This window comes from Semicossyphus pulcher, unplaced genomic scaffold (assembly GCF_022749685.1).
Source record: "Semicossyphus pulcher isolate SPU_LCO1_2020_fin unplaced genomic scaffold, fSemPul1.0.p SCAF_20, whole genome shotgun sequence".
Classification (NCBI taxonomy): Eukaryota; Metazoa; Chordata; class Actinopteri; order Labriformes; family Labridae; genus Semicossyphus; species Semicossyphus pulcher.
The window spans coordinates 9,745,085-9,772,909 of record NW_027211694.1 but is presented as its reverse complement, the minus strand read 5'-3'; the positions used below and the strand labels follow the sequence as shown (position 1 = coordinate 9,772,909).

The window sequence follows — 27,825 nt, the reverse complement described above, 5'->3', positions numbered from 1 at the left end:
TCGCACATATATGACGTCATCCGCGGAGTGATCCTAGCTTGTCAACCATGGTCAGAACGCTGAGAGGCAGTGAACGGCAGAGGTCTAACGTTAGCTCGGCTACTCATTAGGACAGGGAGACGTTGAACTGTGAAGACGTTTTGCTGGAAACATTTCTGCAAGCAAATGTTAACTTTCGGATAATACAGTTTGCTAGACTGTCTAGCGTTTCGGGGGCTAGCTTTCAGTTTACCAAGTGGTGTTCTGCGGTGGAAATAGCAAAAATGTCGTCTCCAAGTCCGGGTAAAAGGCGAATGGATACCGATGTGGTGAAACTGTATCCTTTCTGAACATAAACAACAGTCTCTCAAACGCTGTCGAGCCAGCTATGTCGTGATGTAATGTGGAAATGTAACCTTATTTATTGACGCTGCTTGTTTGTCTTGGTAACCCAAAGCAGAAAGAGCTTTCATTGTGAATGACTGATGTTTTTGTGTAAACAACATTTTGCTAGCAAAGCCAAGTGCTAGCTATTTCTGTCCTGCGAGCCCTTAGTCGCTCATCGGGACAGCTGTATTAGCTAATCAGATTCGTCCTATGTCCTTTTAGCATTTTTCAAACTCTTGAGTATTTGTTACTGTATTTTGTCTCTATTTAAAGATTGTAGTAACAGCCGAAACGACGCTAACGTTATTCTGCTTTTCTAGGCATGTCTTTCATCTTGTTGCACCACCAATAGACCTGACAGCGGTGGACTATATTAACACCTTATAGCAGTTTGGTGTCTTTGTCCAGCCTGTTGTTGACAGGGGAGTTAAGTCAAACTGCCCCTTTACACGTTGACACAGGAGCTTGTTTACATAACGTAAGGCTAACGTCAACTGAAAATGCTGCTGTCTTTTGTTCTACTCTCGTTAAAACGTTGGCCTTGTTGCATCATGTGTAGCAATCTGTCTCTTTGAAGCTTTCCTTTTTTTTTTTTTAACCCTATGAGCGTTTTCTTGTTGTGTTATTGTATCTTGAAATGTTACCTTGCAATGCTACTGAGCTGGCTGGCTAGTCTGCTGGTTAATTTCAACATCAAAATGGCCACCTGATCTGTGTGTCTCACTGTACTTCAGTGTCTGCAAGCACATATAAGGAAGGCTAACTTGTACCAGTTTAATAGTGGTTGTAATGTGTTGTTTTTAAATATATTGGATTTTGAAGTGAACATGGCAGCTGTGTGTTAGGTGCTACTGCAGGTGTCATGAGCCTGCAGTCGTTTTAAATGTGGAATGTATGAACTTTTTCTGTTTTTCAATTCACCATGTTTACTTTTGAACTGCTGATTCATTTGTTCATCTTCACTCAGGGCTAACAGTGGATCTCTAAATTGAGCTATTATGACAGTATATTTCCTGTTGATACAATGTTCTAGAAGAACAGTGTGAGCAAGTAGTTTTGTTTTTGTCCCAACACAGTGCAAACCAGCTTAATGATTGGGTAGTCTGTTACTAGCCGGAAACCACAGGAGGGAGGGACTTAGAACAGCTGATGGGATGGCTGCACAGCTTCGTCAAATATGGGGCTACAACTGGGCTAGTTGAAAGTTGGCCAAACATAATGGTTTAAAAGGAAACATTTGTTCTTATTGTTAGATTGATATTCACACTTTTTATTTAAATTGAGAATTTTAAGCTACTTTGTTTAAGTAGGCCTGTCATGTCAACTTAAGCAATGCTTATCCTGTGTTTCATAATACATCCTGCTTCATACCGTCACATTAGAGTTGGAATAACAGTGGCCTTTACATGTGACACTGCATGAGGCTTTAATATGTGAATACATTATCAACAAGGAGGCAACAGTTACCTTCACTTCCCTTGTTATTTTGCCCTGTTTCCTGAGGCATTTTGTTAAGGTGCTTGTTTGAGCAAGTTTTTGCCCCCTCCACTCGACTCTGCTTATGTATAGTCTATGGCTGCCATGACAGAGTTGTGTAGAAGACACACAGCCTGCAGTTGCAGAACACCCCCTCTCCTTCTTGATCTACTTGACTGACAGGCAAGAGCAGGTTTGCTGTGTGCCACCTGCTCAGTTCCCTACAATGACCTGTGTGTGTTTTACGATACCATGAGCGAGCAGTGGTCAGCACATGTTGTGGGAGACATCTATGTGGGATTTATACATAGCACACAGGTTCACTGCTGACTAGGCTGTCTTGTTGGGTTAAAGTATGAAAAGCAGTTCCTTCCTTCTGTTTGTGTCCCCAGAGCAAAACTAGCCGTAACAACCTCCTCCTCTGTGCTCCCTATCCTCGCGTCTCCCCCTGGTGAAACTCAAACCCGAAACTCACACCGCCTTTTAGACAGGAGCAGCCTCTTTCTTATGGGCTGACACTGAGAGCCCTCACGCATTAATTTGCTACAGCCACCGGAGAGCTCAGAATCTGGAGCGAAGGCCATTAGGGAATTCATGAAAATGAATGTCAGAATGACCTCAGCATGTAGAATCACTGGGTTTAAGCTTTGTCCTGAGCTGAGCCGATGGACGGCGGCCTGCTTTTTAGCATCAGATGTAAAGTCTTTGTGTTTGCATGCAAGTCACTTGAACTCTTTGTGCTATTAACATGAAATGTAGTCCCGGAGAAGGCATTAACTCTTGGTTTACGCTACATATTCCCCTGTGATCCTCTTCCACATCCTGTGTTTGCAAACTTACACACCTGAATGGCGAGGAACAACACGTTAATTGTCCGCCTCTTGCCAATCTGTACGCCTAAACCTTAAATTTGTGTTTTCCTCCTGTGACCTGCGCAACTTTTAGCCACTGGCTATTCAGTCCTACTCTCAGATATGTTGCTTTCATCTTGGAACATGCTGTTCTTGAACAAGAGTCCAAGAGTGTGTCATTTCAAAGGGCTTTACATTCAGCTTGTTGTGTGGGGTTGACTGCACTCGCTGTGTAGGTAGTTGTGCTATTATTTGCATGTATTCATCATTGGCCTACTCGCTTTACGAAACGCTTTCAAGCAGTAAGCTGCTGGAATTTGAGCAAAGGTAGATTACAAAAGACTAAGCCTATTTTGAATGCTAACACAAGCTCTTGTGGTGTCTGGCCTATGGATGTCAATGCAGAGAATGGGACAGAAGAGAAAGGCGCTGTGTAGAATAATCTGTACAACAGTTTATGTTCTGCTAAGAATTACCTGAAGAACATAAGGCTGATTTTTTCTGTCGTAACAAAAGTGATACATGGCGTCAGGTTACTTATAAAAGATGAAGGCTAAGTAATGTGTTATTAGCATCATGGAGCTGTGTTTGTCTCGCACTCTCATATCAGGAATCCTCAGCTCTTCTTAAATCACCAGTGAGGGCATCGTCCGCACAAGGTGTTTATCCTTATGATAGCACAAGCCTAAAGACTTGAGGCGTATATATTTGTTTGTTGGTATATGAAATCTCATCAGAGTGGCTGTTCAGCCTTTTTTTAATGTAAACAGACCTTCAACCTTTCATTTGCTGCCGGAAGGTCTGAAAGTGATTGGATAGCAGTTCCGTGAAGCATGGCCACCGATGAATTATACTCAGACCGGTGGGAGTTGTTGGGGTTGCATGCTTCATCGGCCCTTGTATCCATCATGATACCTGGCGTCAGTTCTGCCGTATGTAGGTCTTCTATCATTTCGCCCCAAATCAGGGGCGTGTGCTTCATTTTTCACCTTTCAAGGTGAGTTTGCATTTTCCGATTTCCTCCAAGGATCCCTTTGTTACTCTGAAGTGACTGCTGAGGCTGTTCTCGGCCTTCAGTAATCCTGATTTATTCAGTTGTCCACAATCAGGGGGCAGGATTCTAGGAGCTACGTCCACCTCCTCCCACCTGTTTTTATTATATTTAAATATCCTCCTGCACCACATCCCACCACCCTCCCTGAGCAGAATACCAATCCCGAGCTTTATCTGCTCCCCGCTTGGTGTTTCGGCCCCATTGTGCCTGTGTAACATGACATCCGGACAGCATCAGCAGCGGACTCTTTTGTGTTTTCCCGTTTACAGAAGACCCTGTGACCTCCACCTCCCGCTGCTGTGTCAGACCATGTCACACAGTCACAGGCAGCTAATCTGCACCGAGCGCTATTATTTTGGGACTGAACCAACTAGACGCGGTTGACTGTAGGGAAGGAGCGAGCAGTTTTCTGCCTGTTCCTGACTGAGAGAGTGATTGAATGAATGGGAGAATGATGAAACCCGTGACTAGAATGGGGAAAGCTCTGGTCTGGTGATGAAGTGAACTAACAACTTGCTTTGTCATTATCATGTAATACATTTAACTTTACTGGAAAAGACAGAATTGAAGAGAAAAGCCACAGTACTATTACCATGGTGCACACTTAAGCTATAAAATCCCATTAATAACAATAATACAAAGCAGATGTTGCAGGTTAATCACAGTATATGTTGTTTGGATGAGGATCTACAGTATGTTTGCTGATGGGAGTTTACCTCAGCCATGTTTATTCCTCTACTTAGCCTTGTTTCAGTGGCCATTTTTTAACCCTAAAGCCCAGTTCTCCCTTTGTAGTCTGCGTTTATTGTGGCTAAAGGTTAATATTTAATCTGTATTAAGTATGCTCAGATGCTGACAAAGACAATGTAGGTAATGGCCCTCCTACTGTACCTACTCAACCTACGATGGTATGGAATTAAGATGGCCGAACAGACATATTTAAGTCCAAACGGATGGTTTCGTATACAGTCAAATACAGTGTTTGTCTTATGATTTATATGTCGTGGTTTATGGGCTGTGTGCTGCGTCTAAATCCACGAAAAGAATGTAATTGCAGGATAACATTTTTGTTCTCCTCCCTGTTGTTTTGATGATCTCTTTCTGTCACTCTGTAAGCTTTAAAATCCTGCTGCATCTCCTCAGTGTACATTCCCTTTTGTCTGCTTTCATGCAGGTATTCCACAAAAACACATGCCAGCTCTTACCAAACTCCTGCTCTTTTTTCCCTTTTTATTTCTCCATGAGTGAGCACAAGTAAACTGTGGATGATTCAGGAGGGGAGGGGAGCCCCCACCTTGATTGACAGTCCAGTTTTGGGGGTCCAAGAGCAAGGCATATCTAACAGTAGGAGATTTGAGGCCCTCACTGTTAATCCCACAGTGCAAACATTGAAGCTTCCCGCACGCATGGCTGAGTCCCCTTAGAAAAACAGATGGACTGAAGTTCCTCTCTTTGTCTCGCATGATTTTTTTTTTTCTGGCACTGGGAAGCTGAGTCTGCCGCTGTCGCTCACGTGCTCTGCAGCTTTAATGTGGAAAATTGTAGGAGTGATCATAGGATAGCGACATGCTCGGTCATATGTTGGCATATAAGCCATTCAGACTAGTGTTTGAGAATGTTGACTTTAAACATCCTTTAGTTTTTGGTATAAGAGCAGATGTGTGACGCAAAAGAGCCTTATCAAAGGAGTGCAACCCACTCCATCCACACCCTATACATTCTGGTAATCTGCCTCTGTGTATCCTCGCCTGTATAAAGTTGATAAAATTAGCCGTGTGCCTGTCTCACCACACTGAATTCAGGTTTGTTAAAATCCCTGTTTTTGCGGTCGTTAAAAAAGATCTCGCCTCTGTTTGTAGATCTGCTCATTAAATGCTTGCCTCAGATTCAGGCCATTGTTTCTCCTGCCCTGGCTCAGTTTGGTGATCATTAATAATCATTTTGTTTGTGTGTACATGCACGCAGCTCACTCTCCTGCGCGCACACACACACACACAGAGACTCTGTGCTATTGCTGTAAATAGACTGTTGATTTAGTGAAGGGCTGAGAGGAGGAGCAGCTGAGGGATTCACGTTTGATTGCAGTGGGTGGGCTCTCATCTCTCACCAGAGAAGACAAAGAACTTAGCCTGTGCAGTACTGTGCTGCACCAGCTCTCATACAGGGAGGTAGCCATTAGCTAACATGCTATTCTCAGGCCTGGTTTTAATGGATACCAAGTCTGAAATTCAACATGGTTACAATATAGTGAGTGGAGAACTGAGCTTGGTATTTCTGTTTCGGTATTTTAATTTTTTTTATTTTATTTAGTTGTTAAATTAGGGTTAGCAGTTAAAGTGACCAGGTGTAATGTATACAGGTTCAGGCTACCTGTTACATAATCACATAAGTTTTATAGCCTTTTTTGTCGTAGTTAAACTTAACTTAATACCTTCCTTTTTCATATTATATGTTAAATGTGTTACAATTCTAGATGCTGACCTTTTAATTTTCCAAGCAGAAATGAAAATAACATATTGAGTTCATTTACTTCCCATCCACCATCCAGTGAGTGCAGCACTTAACAGCCATCATTTACATGTGGATCTCAATGAGTCTGCCGTTTGGGGCCATTTGTCCATTGATATGTAAAACCTGCTGCAAGGTTTTCTCCCTCGCAGACCGCACACGCTGGCACCAAGCGCGCCAACAGTATTTTAATACTTGATGTGTCAGAAAGATCTGGATGCTTTTTAGAAAAGCCCAGCGTTGCTGATAACACCGCACTGGAGATGTTGAAAGGATGCTTATCGATTTAGATTCAAACATTGTGAACTAGATTTCAGTACGTTTTTCTGAAAACACAACCTGTAAACATTAGCACGCATACATTGTGCTGCACTGTTTGGCTCTTTCAGACTTGAATGAATGCTGGGAAAGCACCAGATTAACCTTCCTGATTCCATGTTACTGCTGCATTGTTCATTTCCTCAGATAATTTAAGAAGCAGCCGTAAACGGAGAAGTAGGGAATAAACGTGAGGATAACGGGGCTTTTTTCAGAGTTAGACTTTGTCACATATGTAACCAATTTCCTGTCAGAGATCAGTGAAGCTTATGTTGTTTTTTTTGTGATAAGCAGAGGTTGAAGTTATGGTTTTAAGAATCTTGACCTAAAGAAAGCAGCATGCCCCAAAACTTCGGACCTTTATAAGTTTGAGGACAACTTTGCAGACATCCGAATACAGTCTCCTTTCAGATTTGCTAAAGTCATAAATGTGAGCTTTTACTCTACTATTCTAGCCTCGTCTTTGAAGCATTACAGCCCTCATTGTGGATAATGTGTTTTATCACATGTGCTTAATCTATTGTTTTAAAGACCTTCGTCCCCCCCTGAGCAGATCTACACAGTTAGAGGTGAGATCTCTCGTTTCCCCTGTGGGAAACGGGCAGGAAAAAGGGGAAGTGAGAGCAGCTGGCATGACCACAGGCCTCAAACTATCATACCAGTACACCTCTATTCAGATATCACAGCCAGCCAGGCCATACACTGACAGTGAAGGGACCAGGCGAGGGACGGTGCTTGTTGCAAATCAGATTTGGGACCATCAATAGCTGCCGGTGTGCTTAGCATTAGCTTGTTTGTCCCGAACAGAGAAGGGCAACTCCTGTTTTCAAATCAGTCAAGCAAACATGCAAACACATTTAAAGTCCCTTTAACTGTTGCACTTCTGCTGTACCATTGGCCATCATACATGCAAAGAACCCTGGTAAACCAACATCTCTGACCTTTGAGTTCTTTCAGGCTGGCTTGATGATTAGCTACTATTCAGCTGTACCCAAACATGCTTCCTTTAAAAAAGACTTTCCCGGTTTCTTTTCTCAGTTTCTCTCATACAACACTCCTTTTTTCATTCGGCTAATATAGCTCACTATACTTTTTTAAAACCAAAGAGTGCATCTCATTGTTAGACAATTCAAGCAACAGAAATGTTTTATGTTGATTTATTATTTATAACAGACTAATGAGGAAATAAGATTAGATTGGTATTGAGGGGTACTTACTGTCATATCAGTATTGTAAATGAAAAGTTGTCTGAAGCCCTCTGTAATCTGGATGAATAAGCTCTTGTTAAACTTAGCCTGTGTGGTTCATTATCTTTTTCCTGCCCTCTTAGCTCACCATGTATTCACAGGATTATCTATCTCCTGAGTCAATGAGCTGTGGGGGTTTCTGGTGGTTGAAATGCTTCACTGAGGCTCTGAATCTGCATTAAAATTGAATAAAGAGAGTTGAACTTAATGAGCAATGAAAGAAAGTAAATAGCAGTGGGAAAACGTTCGCCTCAGAGTGAGACATGGAGAGAGAGTAGAGGAGTGGGTCAGTGGGGTTGGCTGGTGACGGCTGCAGGGGAACAGTGTTTGTTTGGTGTTGAGCTGATTAAATCACACTCTCACAGCAACACCGCCTATCACTCGCTCTGCCTGCTGTGGCAGGATGGTTGCTGTGCTACACTAGCTGCATCTGTTCTCAGACCGCTGAGTTTAGTGGAGGTCACACAGTAATAATCCTGCTTGGCTCAGTGCAGTGGCCTAGTACATAGAAAGTTCAATGCACAAACACGGGCACATTTACACAGAAGCTAGGAGTGAAAAAAAAACAATGCACATGTACAGACGAAGGAGTATGCTAGCTGAGACGGAGAGATGGAGTAGCTGTTAGTTTATTATTGTTATTCTTCATCTGAACAATACTGCTTTCTGTTCTTATTGTAAAAATGTAACCTACTATCTTAAGCCTTCTTTCTCTCTTTCTTGGCGGGTAATGAATATTAGTTTGCACATTTCTTTGGTAGTCTATACTCGTATCTGTTTTTGTGGAGGAAGCCTACCCGTTGCTTACATCCTGAGGACAGCTGCTATATTTCCTGCCTTTCATCTGCAAGGCCTTTGATTTTACATTGTTGCTACAATCTGTGTGTGAGGAAGAGAAAACGAAAGAGAGGTTGCTAAGTTCCTCATCTGTAAAGAAAGATGTGTTCTTGAACAAGATACCAACATACTTGGGGAAACATTGCGTTTCCTTGCAGGTTACAATCTTGCTTGTGTTGACAGGGCATCTAGTTGTGTAGTTGTATGTCAAAACATCTCTTTTCTGGTCGATATCCCCTTCAGTTACAGTCCTTAAATGATTTGGGATCCTTAATAGAAACCAAACATCTTCTAAATCAGAGCTGATTTAATATTGGTGTTCCACAGGGATCTTAACTTAGCCCCATTGTCTTCTCTATTTAAGTTTATAACGTCCTCTGTTATTTTACTTATATTTTCTGTCATATTAATTATGTGTTATACAGGTGACACAGTTTTACATAATGCTGCCCCAAATTATGTTTCTGCTCTGTAATCAATCTAGCAATTACCGCAATTTAAACAAAAAAAATGTCAGAGCAAAACGGCAGATTTTCTGTCTTTTCCCATGAAAAATCTCCAGCTACTATTGACCTGTCATTCTCAAAGGATCTGGGTTTACTCTTTACTTTTATAGCATACAGTCAATCCAGATATGGGATCAGTCAGTTTATGTGTCTGTGTACACACAGGCAAATCATCATCATCATCGGCCTGCAGTCCACAGCAATGATGTCATTCACACAGATCTGCCTGCCAGGCCAGATCAGCATTCAGCAGGCTGAACTCTTTTCTCTCATTATCTCTGCATCACTCTCTCTCTCTGCCTCTCCTCTGGCATCACTCTTTCCATGTTTCTTATTTCACTTTATTCTTTAACAACTGTATTATGTCCTCATGCTCTTTTCTTCGCTGTTTCTGCCCTCTGCTCCGTTGGCCGACCTTATTCTACCCCCTCTTTTTATGTTCCTCTTCCCCGCTGGGTATTGAGGGATATGGACCATTAGTGTCTTTCATGCAGAAACCTTAGCATTGCTTTCCCAGTCTGAAACACAAGCACTGCTTCTTATGTTCTGTCTTTGACGGTCTTCTTCCCTGTTCGGTGCCATTAGTGACTGGAAATTCTGCATGGTGTCCATTCGGTTATTCAGTAACCTTCCTCTCTCATCATGAGATTATTTGATTTGCTGCCTTTCCTGTTGTTTCAGACTAGTCGGCTCAGAAGCGCTGTACCTTCCCTTTACAAGAATTCTTGAAGCTGGAGGTGTCAGCAGGTGGTGAGAGTATTGTATGCTGATGTGTAAATAGTTTAAAGCAGCCTGCGGACAGATTTCTTCTTTTCAATTTTCATTATACATGTTGACACTGGATTTTTAAAAGTGAATTACATCACCCTGTTGATGAAAGGAGAGTGTGCTCTCTTCCTGTCCTTCCTCTCCCCAAAGAAAGATGAGACCATGAACTGTTTTGAAACTAGCAAAGTTCCTCCCTTTTTAGCAGATCAACAGCTTCTGTGTCCAAAGAGGGAAACGGTCATGGTCCAGCATAGAAGTCACCGCATTGTTCGACAGAATGCTGTTTATGATTCCCCATCATGTTTGTTTTCCATTCTTAGAAAGAGCTTGGTCTGGATGGGATATTTTGATCCAGGGTCAGGCAGGGATAGTGGCCTGAATGGTGCAGAAGGAAAACAAGACATGTCTAGACCACAACTGTAAATGCTATTTTATGCATACTTTGGCACTTAAGCATTTAAATTGCCCTTTTATAAATGTCTAAACCAGGAAAACATTTAACTTTGTGCTTAAACTTTGAAACATTTGAAAGAACTTTTAGACCTTTGCAGGTGTTTGCAAGTGTGACTGTTTTCTCGCCAATGAGAAAGTCTTACTCATAAGCAGTTTTAATGCATGAGAGCATGTTTCCGAGTCTTTAGGCTCGTATGATATACAGAAGTCTGAATATGTGTGCGTCCGTTCTTCTGAATTGATTGGGCTCTGTGTAGCAGCTTAGAAGTGTGTGTAAAAGGATGTTGACCTGGCGCTATCCTCAGATTATGACTTATCTATACTAATCCAAGGTGGGGGGATGAACAGATAGCCATTATGCTGGGTATATGGAACAAGTATGCATAACCGTCATTAAACACTGTTCTCAAGAGGTCATTGTCCTAAAATAATACCTGTTTCCCACCAAGATGTGGCGTTTTCACGCAGGTTTTTTAGACCCGGGAAGACCCACTTATAGATGCTGATTGTCTCTTTTCCCATTACCAGTGAAGTATACTCCTTTCGGTCTCTTTTCTGCTGCGTCGCCGTCTGACGTCACAAACGCACCGGAAACAGGGTTAGTAATAAGTGAAGATGTTATGGTGGTTAGGTCTTTATTGTATCTATAACTCATTCAGTCTGTGTATAAACCTGGCGCAGACAAATTTGGAACGATGTTCGAGCGCTGCTCGGACGGAGACGGGCGGAATTTGTCGCTGAGATGACAAGTCGAAGAAGTTACCAACAGAGCATAGCATCATGCTGGAAAGGGGCGGAGATTAGCGTATCGACACAGGTTTTGTGTTCCCATCAATGCTGATCGGAGCCGAGGCGATATTTGCCCAGGTCTACTGCAGAGATGTTTGACCTGGGTTTGAATGCCGATTGTAGCCTTTCCCATTAAGCTACAAAGCCGGGTGTTAGTGGGTTTTCTGACCAATGGGAGGCTTTAGTGATGGGTACTTCACTCTTCACAATTTTAATATTAAACATAAAGGTTTATTCATGTAATTGGGTTGTTTACAATGTTTATGTAAATGTAACATTACTGTGCATGTATCTAACTGCACTGTACAACCCAATTTCTTTTGTGCTGTCTTGTCAGCAATTTAACCGAAACCAATTTGCTTTCCCTTTGAAATAAAATGTGTCATCATGTCAGCACTGTTTAAAAACCTCAAGCCACTGCTGCACGTAGTTATAACGGTTATATTCTGTATCTCCTACCTATCTAGTATTGCGATCATCTGCTTATCATCTCCGTTTGTCTGGTTGAGTGGCTTGTTTCTTTCCACTCCATGAGACAGTTGGGAATTTACAAGCTCTACCAGGAACTGTCTTCTGTTTTCACAGACCTGTCAGACTCCTTCGTAAGGGGCGGGAGCTGTTTCTGACAAGGACTTGTAGTATGTGCTGGGTGGAAGGAATGAGTGTTTGGAGCTTGGCGTCTCCTGAAGGATTAAACCATTGTCCAACACGTACAGAGTCCTTTAAAAGGGAAATCATAGTTTAGCCACAGATTGTTCCTTAAGATAAACATTTAGAGGAAGGTGTGCGCGTGTTGCTGCTGTGTGTATAACCAGGCAAATCAACAAAGACCACACCGGTGTCCATATAGCTAAAGGCTTTTAAAGGAGGACATGCTAGGGGTAGTTGAAAGACATTCAGAAAAGTGGACGTTTTTTGCACTTTAAAAGTGATATTGGGTGTCCATGTGAGAAGTCAGTCAGTGCAATGTGAGCCATACCCTTTCCCTATCTTCTCCCTTCTCTCACATGATCTCAGAATGGTCACACGAACGTATACCCGACCTTTGCATTTCCGCTAGCTTGTAATTTAGCTGTGTCGTAAAGTGAACCCATGTCTCATGTTAACCTCCATCCATATGTTTGGGCCTCACGTTTACAAGGTAACTGTCAATTTTCACCGCGAAAACCAGTTCTTCTTTTGATTCTTCGTCAGTATGTGCAAAGTCAATTACCCTGAGGCATAATCAGTGTTGATTCAACCCCATTAATAGCTTATCTCCCACCCTGCCTCACTGCTGCTCTATACCATAACACACACAGTTCATACCATCCCCCTCCTCTGCACTGCTTCACTCACACACTCGCAGCAGTTTCACTACATGCACAGATGCCCTTACATGAAGGGCAAAACTTGTCGAGCTGCAGAATGTAAACATAACGCATATAGTCCGAGCGAAGTCTAGCACACGTTACAGAACAAGTGTGGTGCTCCGGGTGTTATTTGTTATTCATCCTGCCTCGGACTTTGCATCAAAGAGCCTCGGAGCAGCTCCTTGACTCCGACACGAGAGAGAACAGAGAGGTTCCTCTTATGTCTGACAATGACACATTTCCTCGCCGGAGCCAGAGACTCAGTCTGCTCTTCGCAGACTCAACCGGAGCTTAAAATAACCTCTTTGATTTAACCCTTTGGGGGTCAGTCTGCTAATGGGATACACACTCAATCAGGATTGACAAGCCAGCTGCTTCTGTGTGTCATGGAAAAGTGATTTTTATCCCATCTCTTGTACCTCCTGTCTCTAATGTGTTCTATCTATGTCTCATTTTATGATTATTTTCCTCTCTATCTTGTTTATTTTCTCTCCAAGTCTCTCTCTCTGCTTCCCTCAGTTTTTCTTCCCTCCGCTCACATGAAAGGGAAATGACTTCCATGTAATGATGTGCTGGCTTTGAGATCAGAAATGATCACCGCTAGCGCACATTTTAAGCACATAGCTGTCATGTTGGACTAGCCACATGATACACTGAATAAAACCAAGCTAATGTGCTTTCAGGTTTGTTATTATGTAATTATGTGTGTATCTGGACTACCAGAGGAAAACACTGGGGGATTATTTCCTCCACTAGCTCTAATAAGATGATGGGGTAATAAATATCGTCTTCTAAATATAGTGTTTATAGGTTTGGTGGTGAATCACATTACAACAGATAAACATGATAGTGATCACAAGTTCGGCACTCAGTATTGAGTATCAATATTATTGCATAAGCTTGTATATCATGAGTCTTGTGATGTTATTCGTGCTTGCATCAGCACACCAAAATGATAACAGAGTTGTCATTATCTGCAGTCTGAGAAACGGCTCTCACGTCTCAAGAACTAAACATTAAATGTTTGTGACTAACCATTGACACACCCTCGCGGTTCGGCGGCTAACCCGTCGCACTGTGGTGTACATTTCTTTATCCTTCATCCTGATCAACTGATGGTCGGAAGCTCTGAGCTGCCGTTCTCATGTGCTGCTGTTCCACGCGCAGGTATTCGTGCTGCCCATTTGCCTTCTTCGTCCCGCCGCCATGCATACCATAGGTTCGCTTCAGTTTAGCTTTTTCCTTCACTCATTTGGGGTCCACGGAGAAGTGTCTCCCTGCTGCATCTCCTGATTTTTGTTCTGCAAACTTGAAACCCGACAGCATTCAGGTCCTGCTGTTTTCTCCTTGCTGCCACAGCGACCAGTAAATGTGACCTGTGGCGTTTGAGTGAAAGGGGGAAAAAACGGTGCTTCACTGCAAATACTGGACCTGGACTGGAAGTTTTCAAACTGTTTCAGTTTCAGTTCATTTATTGAACCTGGTTATTTAAGTAGGCAAGCTATACGTCTATGACATTTAAAAAAAAAAAGCAGTTATGACAGTCAATGGGTCCACCCTGCGGTTGGTATCACATAACCACGGTATTGCGGTCATGATGGTTACCATCACAGCCCTAGTGCATGATAAAATCACATCTTGCTTAAGCAACTTGAACTATTGAACTACTATTTCAAAGTGCTTCTTTCTGATTGGTTGAATTATTTGGTACTAATGGAGCTACTCTGATCTAGTAGCCAACTGACAAGTTATTTAACCTGCAATATGTCTAACTTATCTCTGTCAATGTTTATTAAAAAGACAAGAACCAGAGAGTGCTTGTTTAAGATAGTGAGAGATTCTCCTTTTCAGCTTTGTTACATTAGTTTAATAAGAAATATATTGCTCCTAACCTAAACTTGTTGTTGTGCTGTCTTTAAACTGTACGAATGCAACACGTATAATAGGTTTTGTCAGCAGAAGAGGAGGTAATGTCTACTTGAATCTCTTTGTAAGGAGCAGCCCTCCTGTGCTGTGTTTACCAGTGGGGGACTTGTTTTATATCCGATGGGGATTATTAGAGTGACAGGTGGAAGGAGGCCTGTAGCATGAGTGAATATGATCCACCGGCTGGTGTGATTTGTTTTTTCTTTTTGTTTTGAAAATCTGCGGCTCGCATACTGCACATTCAGTCCGGGCAGAATTCATTGTGCAGAATGACAAATTGGCATGAAGCTATTGATTGTCATCGAAAATGAGTCTCCAGGACGGGAGGTCAGAACAGAATCCAAGTGTAATCTCCCTGCATTGATTTGTTTTCATTATCTGTCAAAGGCTATCATTCCTGTCTTTCATTTTCCTAACTCTGTGCGATATGAGAGAATGATGTTAGGTGGGAGAGAGGAGAAAGGTCACAGTACGCTTGTGTCTTTCTACTTCTTGCATGTGATGATCTGTGAGCCTCGAAGCAAACAGAGCTGTTTCTGAGAGGCCAAATTGTTAGCGACCCTGAATATTATTTAAGAATTTCTTGTTATCGTAGTTCCTCAGGTTGTTGTTGATCCTCTGTATGCAGTCACATGCAGACATTGTCCTTAACAGCCTTCACAGCATTGAGAGCAAGCACGAAGTCACCATCCTCAGCGGACTCAATGAATTTGTAGTGAAGTTTTTCGGACCACAAGGAAGTAAGTGTTTCTCTTTTCTGATTCAACTACAAAGATTTTCTTTAAAGCAAGTGTCCTTATTTGCTGCTGAATCCTCACTTAGGCAAATTACAGTGTTCCAGAAAGTGAAGTGATAGTTTCTATCCTGGTTCTAGGATATATGAAGCAAATTAAAGGGGGGGTATTATGCTGTTTCACATTTTAAGACATGTACATAATGTTACAATGTTGGATGTTCAGACTAAACGTGGATAAAGTTTCAAATCTGTAGGTAAAAGTATGGTGGAGTAATCCCCAAGTTTCTCAGCTCAGTATGAAGGCTGCTGTGAACGCCAGGTTTTTCTACACACTCAGCAGGCTTCAGGAGCTGGCCAATCAGAAGCGGGCTTGTAGGGGCGGGGTTTCTTAAAGGGACAGAGCTGACTGTGTCGTTTCAGACAGAGGCTGTATAAGGGCCTGCACAGAGCACCAGTGTGAGAAAAATTAGTATTTTTTTAACAGTAAATTATGCTAAGGGATGGGCATTTCCAGTAATCTCAATATTCGAGGAATCTAGGTACCTTATGAACGAGTTAGAGTACTCGCAAATTATATGTTTTTTTTACTGTAAAAAAATAAATAAACATTCATTGGACAGAGACCTCCCGGCTATATGCCTGTAAGAGAACATTTACTAACACTTTTACATTAATGTCAATAAATTGGCAACAACAGAAAGCATGTGCAATTTCAAATGCATTTATTGAACAACCCTTCAATTAACATAACATTCCGTTGTCAAGCGTCACAGCGGTAGCTGACTGTATGGACTTCAGTTCTGTGTTGCTTAACATGTTTTCCACTCTCGAAGCTGTTGTCCGGCGTGATGGTGGCTTGTACTCCGGCCCAACAAGCGCCATCAGCTCTCGGAAGCCCTCTCATTCCACAACACTTAATGGGAGCACAGCTCCAGTCACCATGTTTGTTATTAGCAGGCTAATCTTCTCTTGTATCATCACAGCGACGTGTGCTAACAGGGCTAGCAAATGATGTGATGCGAGACTGCCTGTTGTCTGTCTCCGCTGGCTTCTCCTTTTGCTTTAAGCGTGTGTGGTTAAACATCAAACTAGTATTTGTATGATCTACAAGTTTGACTCCACATATCTCACACGGCACGTTATCGTCATCTTTTTTTGTCAGAGTACTACTAGACTTTCCTGGTCACGGCTCACATGGTGTGTGTAACTGAGTTAAACTACTTTAGCCAAAAACAACGCATGCACAGGTGCGCGAGTAGTGTAAGGTTACTCGAATAATGACGTCAACAACGAGTACTTTAGTACTCAAATGTTCGTCTCCATCCTACGGGTATCGCATAGTAAAATATGGGATCTTGAATGTTCTTTTCTAATCCCCCTTCTTTTACCAAGCGTTTAATATTTTTCAAACTGATTAAAAACTAGATTCCAATTGCTATTAAAAACTGATAATGTGTCCATATGTGATGTTAAGTTAAAGTCTAAACGAATCCATACTGACATTAATATCCCCCTGAGGGCATCCAGCCCAAGAATCTGTCTCCTGTTTGCATCATAAAGAGAGGTTCCTCACAGCAGGAGCAGGAGCGTAAAAAGGATTGAAACCAGGCCTGAGGCCACAAAGTGTAAAACCCGAGGATCTGTGCTTGCGGGGACTTTGGATGAGGAGCGTGGCCTCATCAGCAGGAAATACTTCTTCTGCCTGCAACATCTGTCGCACTAAAACCACTGCCACTTACGCATCAGTAAAGAGAGGAAGTGGGTGTTTGACCCCGTTTATGATGCCTTGTAACCACGCCAAATAAAGTGGAATTGTTGCCTCTCCTCATGTTGCGTGTGTGTGCACATGCTCCCAACCATTCAACCTCAAAACAAGCGCGTTTTCAGTCATCTATGTGCTATTCAGTTTGAGTGTGGCACATAAGGCTCCTATTACACACAGCTATTCTGGGAGAGCACCTCATACTGACACAGTCTCTTCCTCTTTGATGTCGGTGTATTATATGAAGTGAAGCAAAGAATCCTCCCGGGCTGAAATACATTACGGCATAAAATGGAAGAAAAATGGCAAAGTGAAATAGTTTGTGTAGCTGTCTCTCAAGTGGCTCCTCTCTGTGTTGTGCTTCTGTGCAGAGGAGAAAGTAGTGCAGAAAATTGATATAACGCTACAGTGTCTCGATCCATTGTGAGTGCATAAAGGAGGGGATGTGATTGACAGTGTTTTGTCTTTTGTCCTCATGTACAGCACCGTACGAGGGAGGCGTGTGGAAGGTGCGAGTAGATCTTCCCGACAAATACCCTTTCAAATCGCCATCAATAGGTAGGCCCTGTACTAAAACACAGAGCATTATAAGCTCACATTTGTTTGAGTTCTGCCTTTGTTTCCTTTTTAACACGGTCCTCTTCCCTATTTTGCTTTTCCAGGATTCATGAACAAGATTTTTCATCCCAACATTGATGAAGCGTGAGTTGATTTCAGTCATTTATTTCCGTTTTCCTTTGAGACAAGTAGTGTAAATTATTGAATAAATGAAGGCTTCGTGTTTCCTTATAGCTCATTTATATTTACTTGTAGTTATAGTCTTATTGCCTGTCTTTTTATAGTATAAAATCATTGGTTGAATCCATAAATATTCTCTAATGTTTTCGCTTTACCTTTTCATGTTTTATTGCTCTGAAATAGTAAGAAAAAGTCACTTTAGGAACTACATGTTTAACTTTTAAATGAAGCACTAGTTTTGACACAAACACCAGCAAATCACTCATTTGAACCACGTCAAGTGCTTTGTTTATCTTGGCCCATTACTCCCTGTCTCAGAGGCTGCTTCCTCTGAAGGACACAGGCTGTGAGGGTTGCTCTCTGGGAGGACCTGATGGACAGGCTGAACCTGTGCCTCCTCCCCAAATGAGACAGTCTCAACACACAAAGAGCCAAAATGATGCATTCAGGCGTATTTATCATCAGGAATTTACTGACTTACTGAATTTAAATACCGAGGCTAAACTAGGGCTAACCCATTTTCACAGAGCAAGTTGTGACATTAATTGTACAGGTGTGTGCTAACAACATATTTAGCCAGCTAGCAAGAGCAACCGTATTTCTACCCTTTCCTCCTCTAACCCTGTTTTCTTCTCGGTTTCCCAGGTCAGGGACAGTGTGCTTAGATGTCATCAACCAGACATGGACAGCCCTTTATGGTGAGTCCCCCCTCTCTGCCTGCGTGCCCATATTATGTTTCCTCACTGGGGTCTGCGTGATTATGTGCAAAGAACTTGACATGGAGCCATCAGCACCAAAAAGTTGCTAGCCAGTGTGGAAACATTAGGCAGTTGCGCACCATTGTCCCTAATCTACTTACTGAGGGTACTGAAGTACCCACTAATGAGGTAATACCCTCACCCTGCAAGGTCAGAAAGCGTTCGCCTTCCTCTGGAATGATTTAGTATCCGTCAGCTGTGACAAACAGGGACATGCTGTCACATATTACCAATGGCAGCGATTGTACTCGCCGTTTCTCAGCCAGTCACTCCTCTCTCTGTCACCGCGTGTCTCTCTCTCTCTCTGCTGCTCTGCACGTCCCTGTGCCCTTCTCTCGATTTCCCCCCATTAATTTCTCATTACAGCCCCTCCACAGGGCTAAGATAGCTGTTGAGCAGTATAAATGGCTTTACAGTAATATCCCTAACAGATGTTTCAACATCCCTCCCTATTTATTTCCAACGGTGGCCTGGATGTGAGTCAGGGGAGAATTTAAAAAGCCTAAATGGCGTTTGAGCAACTTGATTAAGAATTAACTGACTACAGTCTTTGCTTGCATACACAACAGCATTTTTTCTGTCGAGTGTTTGGACATTAAGATTAGATATACATGGAGACAATAGGCCAATCAGCCAAACAAAGTCTATAATGAGTCTAGAGGGAACAAAAGCAGTTGATTAAATCAGCTAAACATGATAATACTACAAAAGACAGAAGGAAAGGGTTCGTTTTCCCAAATTGAGTGGACTCAATGGTGACACCTAGTAGACGAGAGCAGAAGTGCAGGCTTTTGTGCTAGGCCTCAGCTCTGAGGGAAAGCTGAGGCCTGCTAGCAGAGAGCTAGTGAAAGGGATTAGTGTCTCTGTGAAGCCATCAGGCTGAGGATTTCACATTTGCAGTCTTGTTGTTCGCTTAAACGAAGCATCTTTGATCCTTTTGTGCGGTCGTCACTGACTGATAGGTGTGGAAATTGACTATGAGCTTTTCCCGTGGCCAATTAACAGAGGAAGCATGATTGTCTCATTTGGTTCAGTTGCTGAAGTGGTAATCTGTCCTCTTCTGCTTCCTCAGATCTGACCAACATATTTGAGTCGTTCCTGCCGCAGCTGCTGGCTTACCCAAACCCCATCGACCCCCTGAATGGAGATGCAGCTGCCATGTACCTTCACCGGCCAGAGGAGTACAAGCAGAAAATCAAAGGTTCGGCCTCTAGATTCTTAACATATAGCTGGAAAAAGTCTGCTATACTCTGATCGGCATCGTCGTTTTAACTCATATTTTCTCGTCTGCTTCCTCCGCAGAGTACATCCAGAAATATGCAACAGAGGAGGCTCTGAAGGAGCAAGAAGAGGGGGCAGGCGACTCTTCATCCGAAAGCTCCATGTCTGACTTCTCAGAAGACGAGGCCCAGGACATGGAGTTGTAGTGATAGGAGGGCTCCCCCATCCCGCCCCCCTCCTTTAACCCCCCACAGAGACTATATTTGATTTCCTAACCATGAGAAAGCAGACTTATAATATTCATATTTAAACAAGTTGATTTTTTTATTATTATTATTACTACTAAACAAGGATTTTTATGGATATCTAGCCTTTTGGTGTGTTTGACACCCCTCCCGTTCTGTAGCTGTTTCTCCCGACACAGACGTCGCGATTGCTCTCGCATTCTCTCCCCGTCATCGCCGCCGTTTTTAAGGTGCGTCATGTAGACTTAGGCAGGAGATCTCCCCTCAACTTCACACTTCTCACTTCGCCAGTTTGACCTGAATCCTAATTTGATCTCCTTTTCCACCATGCTGATTGATTCTGACCAACATTTTTGATTTTGAAGATGCTGAGGTCTTTCTCGTCTGGGTGTACAGCTCTACAATATAATCTAGTAGTCGAGACAGTATTTTTAAAGCGCACAATCGCACGTGAGGTGTCTTTGCATACCTTGCATAAATATACAAAAACTGTAGTGCAAGTAGACACTCAGAAATCAACCTCAGCATGTCTTTGATCACATATTGATTGAGACATGTCATTGCAAAATCTTTCTCGTTCCGTTTGGAAGCTACGTAGACGTGTTACTAAACTTTTTGTTACTCTTTGTCGACCGGCTGCAGCTGCAGTGCAAAATAGTCAGGTTTTTAAAAACAAACAGATGCATGTCTCATTACAGGGTCAATGACAAAGATGTGCTGGGTGCTTTTTAAATGTTGGTTTGTGGAACTTGCACTTGAGCTTCTGCTCAGACTCACTTGGTATGATGGAAACTGAAAATAGAGCGGAGCTGCCCTTTAACCATGTGACCATACGATCTTCATATTTCATTAAGTTTTGCCCTAGTTTTCTGACAGGACGCACCTGAGCAACAAACACTCTCGTTGCGCCCTGTCATGTATTTTAAAAGTTTGTAATATTGTTTAAGAGGCAGAGAAAGAATGTAACCATCACCTCTTCTGGTGAGTTTAGAAAACCAGCACAAAAATTAGATTTTAGTAAAAAGCAACAAACAAATGGTCACATAGTTATCGAGTGGATCCAACAATAAAGATTCAGGTTTGTTAAGTATCCTCACATTCCACGCTCTGTTACCTGCAGTTTGCTCCGATGCATGCCCTTCATATCGGTCTGACCTGTGCTGTGCGCCCCGATCGCATCAGCTGGACTCACACACTTTATGTCTGCCTACCAGCATCTCTATTTGGATACCTAGCTTCAAGAAGATTTCAAAATAAGAGCCCCTTATATGACATTTAGTTCTGGAAGCTGTTTTAGTTTCAGCAAATATAATTCAACTTTAATGTACAGATTTGAACTCTTAAAAAAAAGCAGCTCTGATGAGTCAGCGTGGCGGGTCGTAAACCCATGATGCGTGGAAAGAGAATGCAATCGCAGCTTTGATTTTCCAGCAGCTTTTTTTCCTTCTTTTATTTCTTGTACATTTCTTACCCGATGGGGGGGTCAACACGTTTGGATTATTATTATTTTTTTTATGTACAGCATCTACCTTGTAAAGTGATAAGACACCTCTCTGTAGCCTCATGAAAAACTCAGTGTCGAACCCCGAAAAACACTGGCCGAGTGCCGCTCGTCGAGGCTAACGTGGCAGTCGAACTACCTAGAAAACCTTGAAATGTATTCACTTCATAGATTGCAGTAAGAATCACTGGTTGCTTTGTGGCGGATTGTGCATCCTGAGTGGGAGATTCAAAGCTGTGTCGTACTCGGGAGGTCCCCTTATCGCCTCTGATTTCAACTCCCCTCTTCTGTGCCTCATCACAAAAAGGAAGGTGACCATTGAGAAGTCGCCCTGAAAACCACGTTCCCAAAAAAGCCATGAAGGTCAAACATAACTAGAAAAGCACATTGTTTTCACTCGTCCTACTTTCAGCCTCCTCTTCCTGCAATTTGATCCTGTCCGATTTATTTGACATCGAAGTATCCACTCACAGCTGCGGATAAGAGGAGCTACCCAGGGCTGAGAAGCTAGGAGCTTGTTAGACTTTAATGGCTCAGGTTTGAAATACAGTTTGGTTGTATCTTGCATTGTGATTAACATTTTCACCCGGGACGTATCGAAAGGATGGAAATCATGCTACTATTTGTTAAACTGTGTTTTTGACATGTCAGGATAGTTAGTTTCGCTGGGTGTTGACTTCCACTAAACAACATATGCTATATGCCTGTATTACAGATAGAGTTAGCTAGTTTGGTACCTGATAAAGCATTCATTGCTCATCTGATTTTTAGTTAGTGTTTGTTGTGTGGTTATATGTAAGGTACTCCATAGACATGCCTGCTTGTCCTCTTCTTCTTGCAGATTCAGAGTTGTACAGATGAGTGCGAGGGATTTCACATGAGGGTGACGTTTGACCTGTAGCGAGCCTGATAGATCTAACTGTACAGACATTAAAGGTGTGGTTCGGCCCCTTTTCAGGAGATTGGATTCTCTCTAAAAACATGACATAAAACACAATTTAGAACAGACTTCATTTGTTTTTAATTTCCAGTATTTATCTGAATCTTTTGAGAGTGTAACTTCTCGCATCCAGCCTGAACGTTAGCTCGGCGTTAGCTTCCAGCAGGAAGTGCTGCAGAGCTAACTTTTGTGATATTCAACATGTTGAAGGCAGTATAAAGCTATGTGAATGTTTTACATGTGTCCCGATTGTTCAGACAGAACAAACCTGCAAATTGTACACACATCCCCGCCCTGACAGCCGGCTTGCGTCTCCTCCCCAAGCTGCCTATAAATGTGTATTTATTCATTAAAGAGACCTCCCTTTTTGGTTTTAATCTTGGCCATCAGGCGCCACTGCTGTAAGTTTGGGTTCAGCTCAACACTGATCTTGACTTTTTTTTGTTTTAAAAATTCAGATTGGAGTTCTTGTTTTACTTTTACATTTGTGCAGTATTGTACCTGAGTGCTGAAAAACACAGTTTATCCTTGTGAAGAGTTGTAATAAAAATAGAACATTGTGATGCAGTGGTGCAACGGGAAACTAAAGATATTCCCTTGTGTTTGGGTAAAAATATTAGGTTTGTTTTTCTGCATGATTTGCATCTAATGGGCAATAAATGGATGACATACTCAGCTGTGGGCTGATGTTGCTCTGGTTAACAAAGTATCTGATCTTCCCACCACTTATTCAACGAAAAGAGAGAGTATTTGTGTTTCAGGTGGTCTTAAATTTGAGTCAAGAACTACAAAATAACGACAATGCCTCCCACTGCAACTTAAATTCTAAATTATTTTTGAAAAAGTCTGAAACACATGTTTATTGTGCTTTTATTTAATGTCCTTTTGGCTCCTCTTCTGCTCAGATAACAATGTCATAACTGCACAGTTTTAAACAGAGACTCCAGACAGCCACATTAATGGGATTCAAAATTCCAGTACAAAAGTCCAGACCAGACCCCCACAACTACTCACACACTCCCCCACACCCTGCCGGATACATTAAGGATGAAGGCTAATGAACGAACTGGTCTACCATGAATCCACAGACAGGACGTCCAGGGGCCCATTCTCCCTTTTTTTATCAGCACAGCTGCAGAGAGCCAGCACCCTGATCCTGTAATATCACCTCCCCCCCCCCCCCGTGTGTTGACTGTGTCCTCTCGTGCACTTGCATGCTTCTGGTGTGGAGTCGAGGCCGGCTTGGTGCACACCTCTCCCATTCTGTCTTGTGCTTGTGTGGATTTGTGCCCTGTGCTGGCCTACTGCTGCCATCAGGGGATTTAGCAGGCACACACAGCATGGAAAATGGCAGTTTTTTTAAAAATAGAAACTATGTATTTGTTACCTAGTGTGTGATACTTGAGGGTTAAAAAGTCAAAAAGGTTTATTTTTTGTTTTGTTTTGGAAAGTCCATCCTTGGTCTTATTTTATCACCCTCTCTGCCCTCCTTCTCTTGTTTTTTCTTTGCATTGTGAAGTGGGCATGCTTGTCAAAAAAGACAAAATGCTCTCTATTAATAGGCTTATAACCTCATAAATAGTTGTGTATAAAATAAACTGTTATAACTTCTTTTTTAATAAAACATTCAATGTGTATAAACGGGCTGTCTGAGGCTGATGATTCTCATCTGTTGAACCCAGCGTGTCATCTCTGATCGAGTCTTTTATATGTTCTTATTTAATGTCAACAAAACTAATGAATGCATGTAATTCAAATTAGTTCTTTTAATGTGAAAATCTGTGAACTTCCTCCCTTTTTTTTTTTTTTACTTTAATACAAATTGCAGCCTGTGGATCCTTATCATCTGATATGTGCTCATCTTAATCTCTCCTCACTGAACCTGTGGGGAACCTTATCTCAGCTGGATTCCAACTGAAGCATCCTGATGTCCTCTTAACATATCTGAGGTGAACATAATAATCACACTCCCCGCAACACACATATTTTATTCTCATTTTAAAATTGTATATCTTTTGTACAACGTGCTATAATGTGCATTTTATAGGGAAAATGTGGCATAAAAATGCCAGTGAATAAATGCTTTCCCCTTATAACATTTGACATTTGTAATTTCCCTTAACTTTCTTGAGCCTGAATGCACCAATGTAATATTTTAAATGATAACAGACTGTTAAATGTAGCATCCAAACAGATTTAGACAACCTCTCTAAGTCATCTTTATTATAATATATAATATTACAGTTTGTGTTCTTCAGAAAACTAGCCTGTTGTGGCAGCCCTTCCACAAGGTGTCAGTGTTGCACTTCCTCTGCTTCACCTGCAGGTCTCAGGCAGCTTGTACAATATGAACCACTGTCCTGCAGGATCCCTGTGAGAGCTGTGAAACTTGAGAGTGAGGTCAGTACCCCATACCTTCCAGTCTGACACAGGGTGAGGAACGACTACAGCCATCCAAACACACAGCACTTGCTTCCTTACAAACATTATATTGGACTTTTGGTTGTAATTCTTTCATTGCATTCTGTTACATTACAACAGACTACAATAAACCAGTTGCAATTCTGCCGGGCCCACGCATCTGACTGGGGATTTATTTTTGAAGGGGACATTGGCCTGTGTGAGATTAACCTTGCTGTGAGGGCAGTCCGCACATGCATGATGCATGCAGTTGCTCAGCAGCGCCAAATGAGGGCGCTGCCACATCCCTCCTCCTCTGTCCTGAGCTGAAACCCCCCCTCTGTATAATCACAGCAGGGGGAGATAAATGCTGTGACATAAGGCTGTTTAATCCCCGCTCTTCTGAAAAATGTATTCTGTCACGCAGCAATCTGCTCCCGCTTCCCGTCCGTCTCTTTCTCCGTGGCGGTGCTGAGACGTGAAAACGAAAACGCTGTCCATTTCTTCCAGTTCTGCATGAATAAGAACTCTTCCTGTATACAGACCTCTTTCTCCGTACTGTGAATCCCGCGCAGGGCCACAAGCTGCAGCGTGTCCACATCACACAGCTAGAGGGTCCTCAGCACAGCCAGGAATGTCAGTCAGGTGATCCAAAGAAGGGGCCTGTAAAACAAAACAAAATAGGTTGTAACTTTAATATGGCTCGTGCTCAATCACCAGACTGTGGGTACAATTTTAAGGAGCTCTCCAGTTATTCAATGGCTCACGTGGATGACATCAGCAGGGTTATTTGTCTTTCTGAGCCATTATACAGCTGCTTAGCAGGATGCAGTAACTAACTATGACAAGTGAACTGTCGTTTTTGTGACATTTGCCGTTATGCGATTGGGAATTGCGTATTCCTTCTGTAGAGTTGTTCAGTACGGAAGCCCTGAGCGGACATGCATCCATACATTTTATTGACTCCATTTTCCAGTGATTTTGAGTAATTTCAGGTTGTTTTCTTGAGATCGCAACATATTTTTCCTGTTATCTTGGGATAACAAAGCTTATTTTCCCATTAGAGCGGAGCAATTTATCTCAACCTTGTTTTCTCTTTATATCGGTAAAATAAAACAACAGGCTGGTCACTGTGACATTATAGACTGCAACACGCCATGCTGCCATTGCCCACACTAATGAGGTAAGTTAAGCCAGTTCTGATCACCTGTCGTTACAGTGTAAAGCGTTGTTATCTCAACATAATGAAATAAAGTCGAGATCTAGAGAAAAGAACCAGGAATGACTCGTTATCACAGGAAAACGGAGTGACTAAAATATATGGATGCATTTCTGCTTAGGGCCTCCGTAGTTCAGAGAGACTAGTGTCAAAAATGCCTCTGATACGGCTTAAAATTGGGTACTGGGTATCGACAGGTTCGCCACTCGATTTAGCTTTTTACTTAAGCTGTTACCATAATTAGTTAGCCCCCCAAAAATCCACTTGATTCTTCTTCTACTTTTCCATAACAGTACCCTGCACGGCAACTATAAATAGAACTATTGTGTTCAAGTGAAAAAGAATATGTGCTTTCAGGTAAATTATCACTTGACAATAAACAAATGTGTGCTAGCACAGAGAGTCGTATTAGTCCAATCAAACTTAATACGCTTAATATATTTTATCACATCGGTATCTGAGGGTTAGTATCGGCCTACACTCGGGTCTACGTTTCAGCATCCGTATAAGGAAAGGAAAAGTTGCTATAGGAACATCTCTACTATCTGAGGAGACACAAGTCAGAGCAGCATTTTGAAGGATGAGAAAGAAGAAGCTGATGACATTTCAAGGCCTCTTTTAGCTGTAAAAACCCAACCCCAATGCTTTCACCCTGTTCATCTTCCCCTGCATCAAAAGAGGAGGAGGAGGAGGAGGATGAAGCGCTGCAGGGAGGGAGGAGAGGACGAGGCTCTGTCTCTCCACAGTCCTGACCTCCACACGTCCAGCAACCTGAGAGTCTCAATGAAATATTTAGAGCTTCTGTTTTATCCGCAGTGCGTTGGTCAAGACAAACTGTGGGCCTCCATGACGTAATGCCCGCTGTCTGATTGGTCCTCGCTGAGCGGGGGTGGTCAGGTGACCTGTGCCGCTGTGGCCTTTTAAGGCATTACGATGCCCTGAGGCTCCACATTAGACTCAGCGCTGTCTGCTGCAGGTTATGATCAATCATTGTTGGCTGCATAGGAAAGCTTTTAGCAGTAAATCTGCTGTATGGGTACATTCTTTAGCTCAATTTATACTCAATTATGTGAAAAAATGAGTCAGTATAACTTTTGACTTATGCCATAATGCATTGTTTTATGAGGTTGGGCCTTTCCAGAGCCAATATGCATGGTGCAGTTATTATGTTTGGGGTTTTATACAAGAAAATATGTTGTTCTTTTCATTCTTTTATAGTCCCCCCTGCTGATGCCTTCTGTTCTTTCTCCGACTCCTGGTGATCTGACAGCCCGTCAACCAGCATGCATCTCTGTGTGTTGGGTTTCTCAAGCTGAGGCTGGGTGGTAGGCAGTGGGCCCTCTCTGGTTACAAGCTCTGTTTCACTTGAACAGTAGGGGGGTGGATGGGGTGATGTTGGTGGTGATGCAGCAGCAGAGTAGCACAATGATCCCTGAGTCTTTACTAATAGATGACCCACTGACTAACATGCCGCCACCCACCACCACCATCACAAACACCCCCACACCCACTCCTTTGCTGTGTGGATTGCATTTGGATCTATTTTCTTTTCCGATATTAAACATGCTTACAGAAAAGACAGCATATTGTCAGCTATGTATTTTCATCCTAATGTTTTGTTTTTTTTTTAAACATTTTCCTGGTAATGATGCTGCACGTGCTGAGGGCAGTGAATAATCCCCTGTGCAGTAATCCTCCGCAGAAGTAACGCCAGTTGGAGCAAAAATGTTCATATCAAGAGAGTCATGAATGAATTTTGCTTCCTCACAGAAACGACCAATTTATTAATTTTATCCTTTAACTTTATTAATAAAGTTTTATTTTATATTTTTTCCCTTTTATTTTTATTTTTTG

General features: G+C 42.3%; 1 protein-coding gene across 1 annotated transcript; it reads left to right on the top strand.

Moving 5' to 3' along the window:
* The first annotated feature begins 71 nt into the window (after window positions 1-71).
* Window positions 72-23,998, top strand: ube2h (ubiquitin-conjugating enzyme E2H (UBC8 homolog, yeast)). The gene is made up of 7 exons (XM_069671321.1): window positions 72-316; window positions 15,115-15,191; window positions 17,433-17,507; window positions 17,612-17,651; window positions 18,333-18,385; window positions 19,518-19,646; window positions 19,748-23,998. The coding sequence occupies exons 1-7, from the start codon at window positions 264-266 to the stop codon at window positions 19,870-19,872; spliced, it is 552 nt and encodes a 183-aa protein (XP_069527422.1). The 5' UTR covers window positions 72-263; the 3' UTR covers window positions 19,873-23,998.
* Window positions 23,999-27,825: the final 3,827 nt, after the last annotated feature.

Excerpts from the sequence above, each read along its gene's own strand:
- ube2h (XM_069671321.1), top strand. The coding sequence starts at position 264 with ATGTCGTCTCCAAGTCCGGGTAAAAGGCGAATGGATACCGATGTGGTG. Across the intron at positions 18,386-19,517 it reads GACATGGACAGCCCTTTATG|ATCTGACCAACATATTTGAG; the intron begins GTGAGTCCCCCC and ends CTGCTTCCTCAG. Across the intron at positions 19,647-19,747 it reads GTACAAGCAGAAAATCAAAG|AGTACATCCAGAAATATGCA; the intron begins GTTCGGCCTCTA and ends CTTCCTCCGCAG.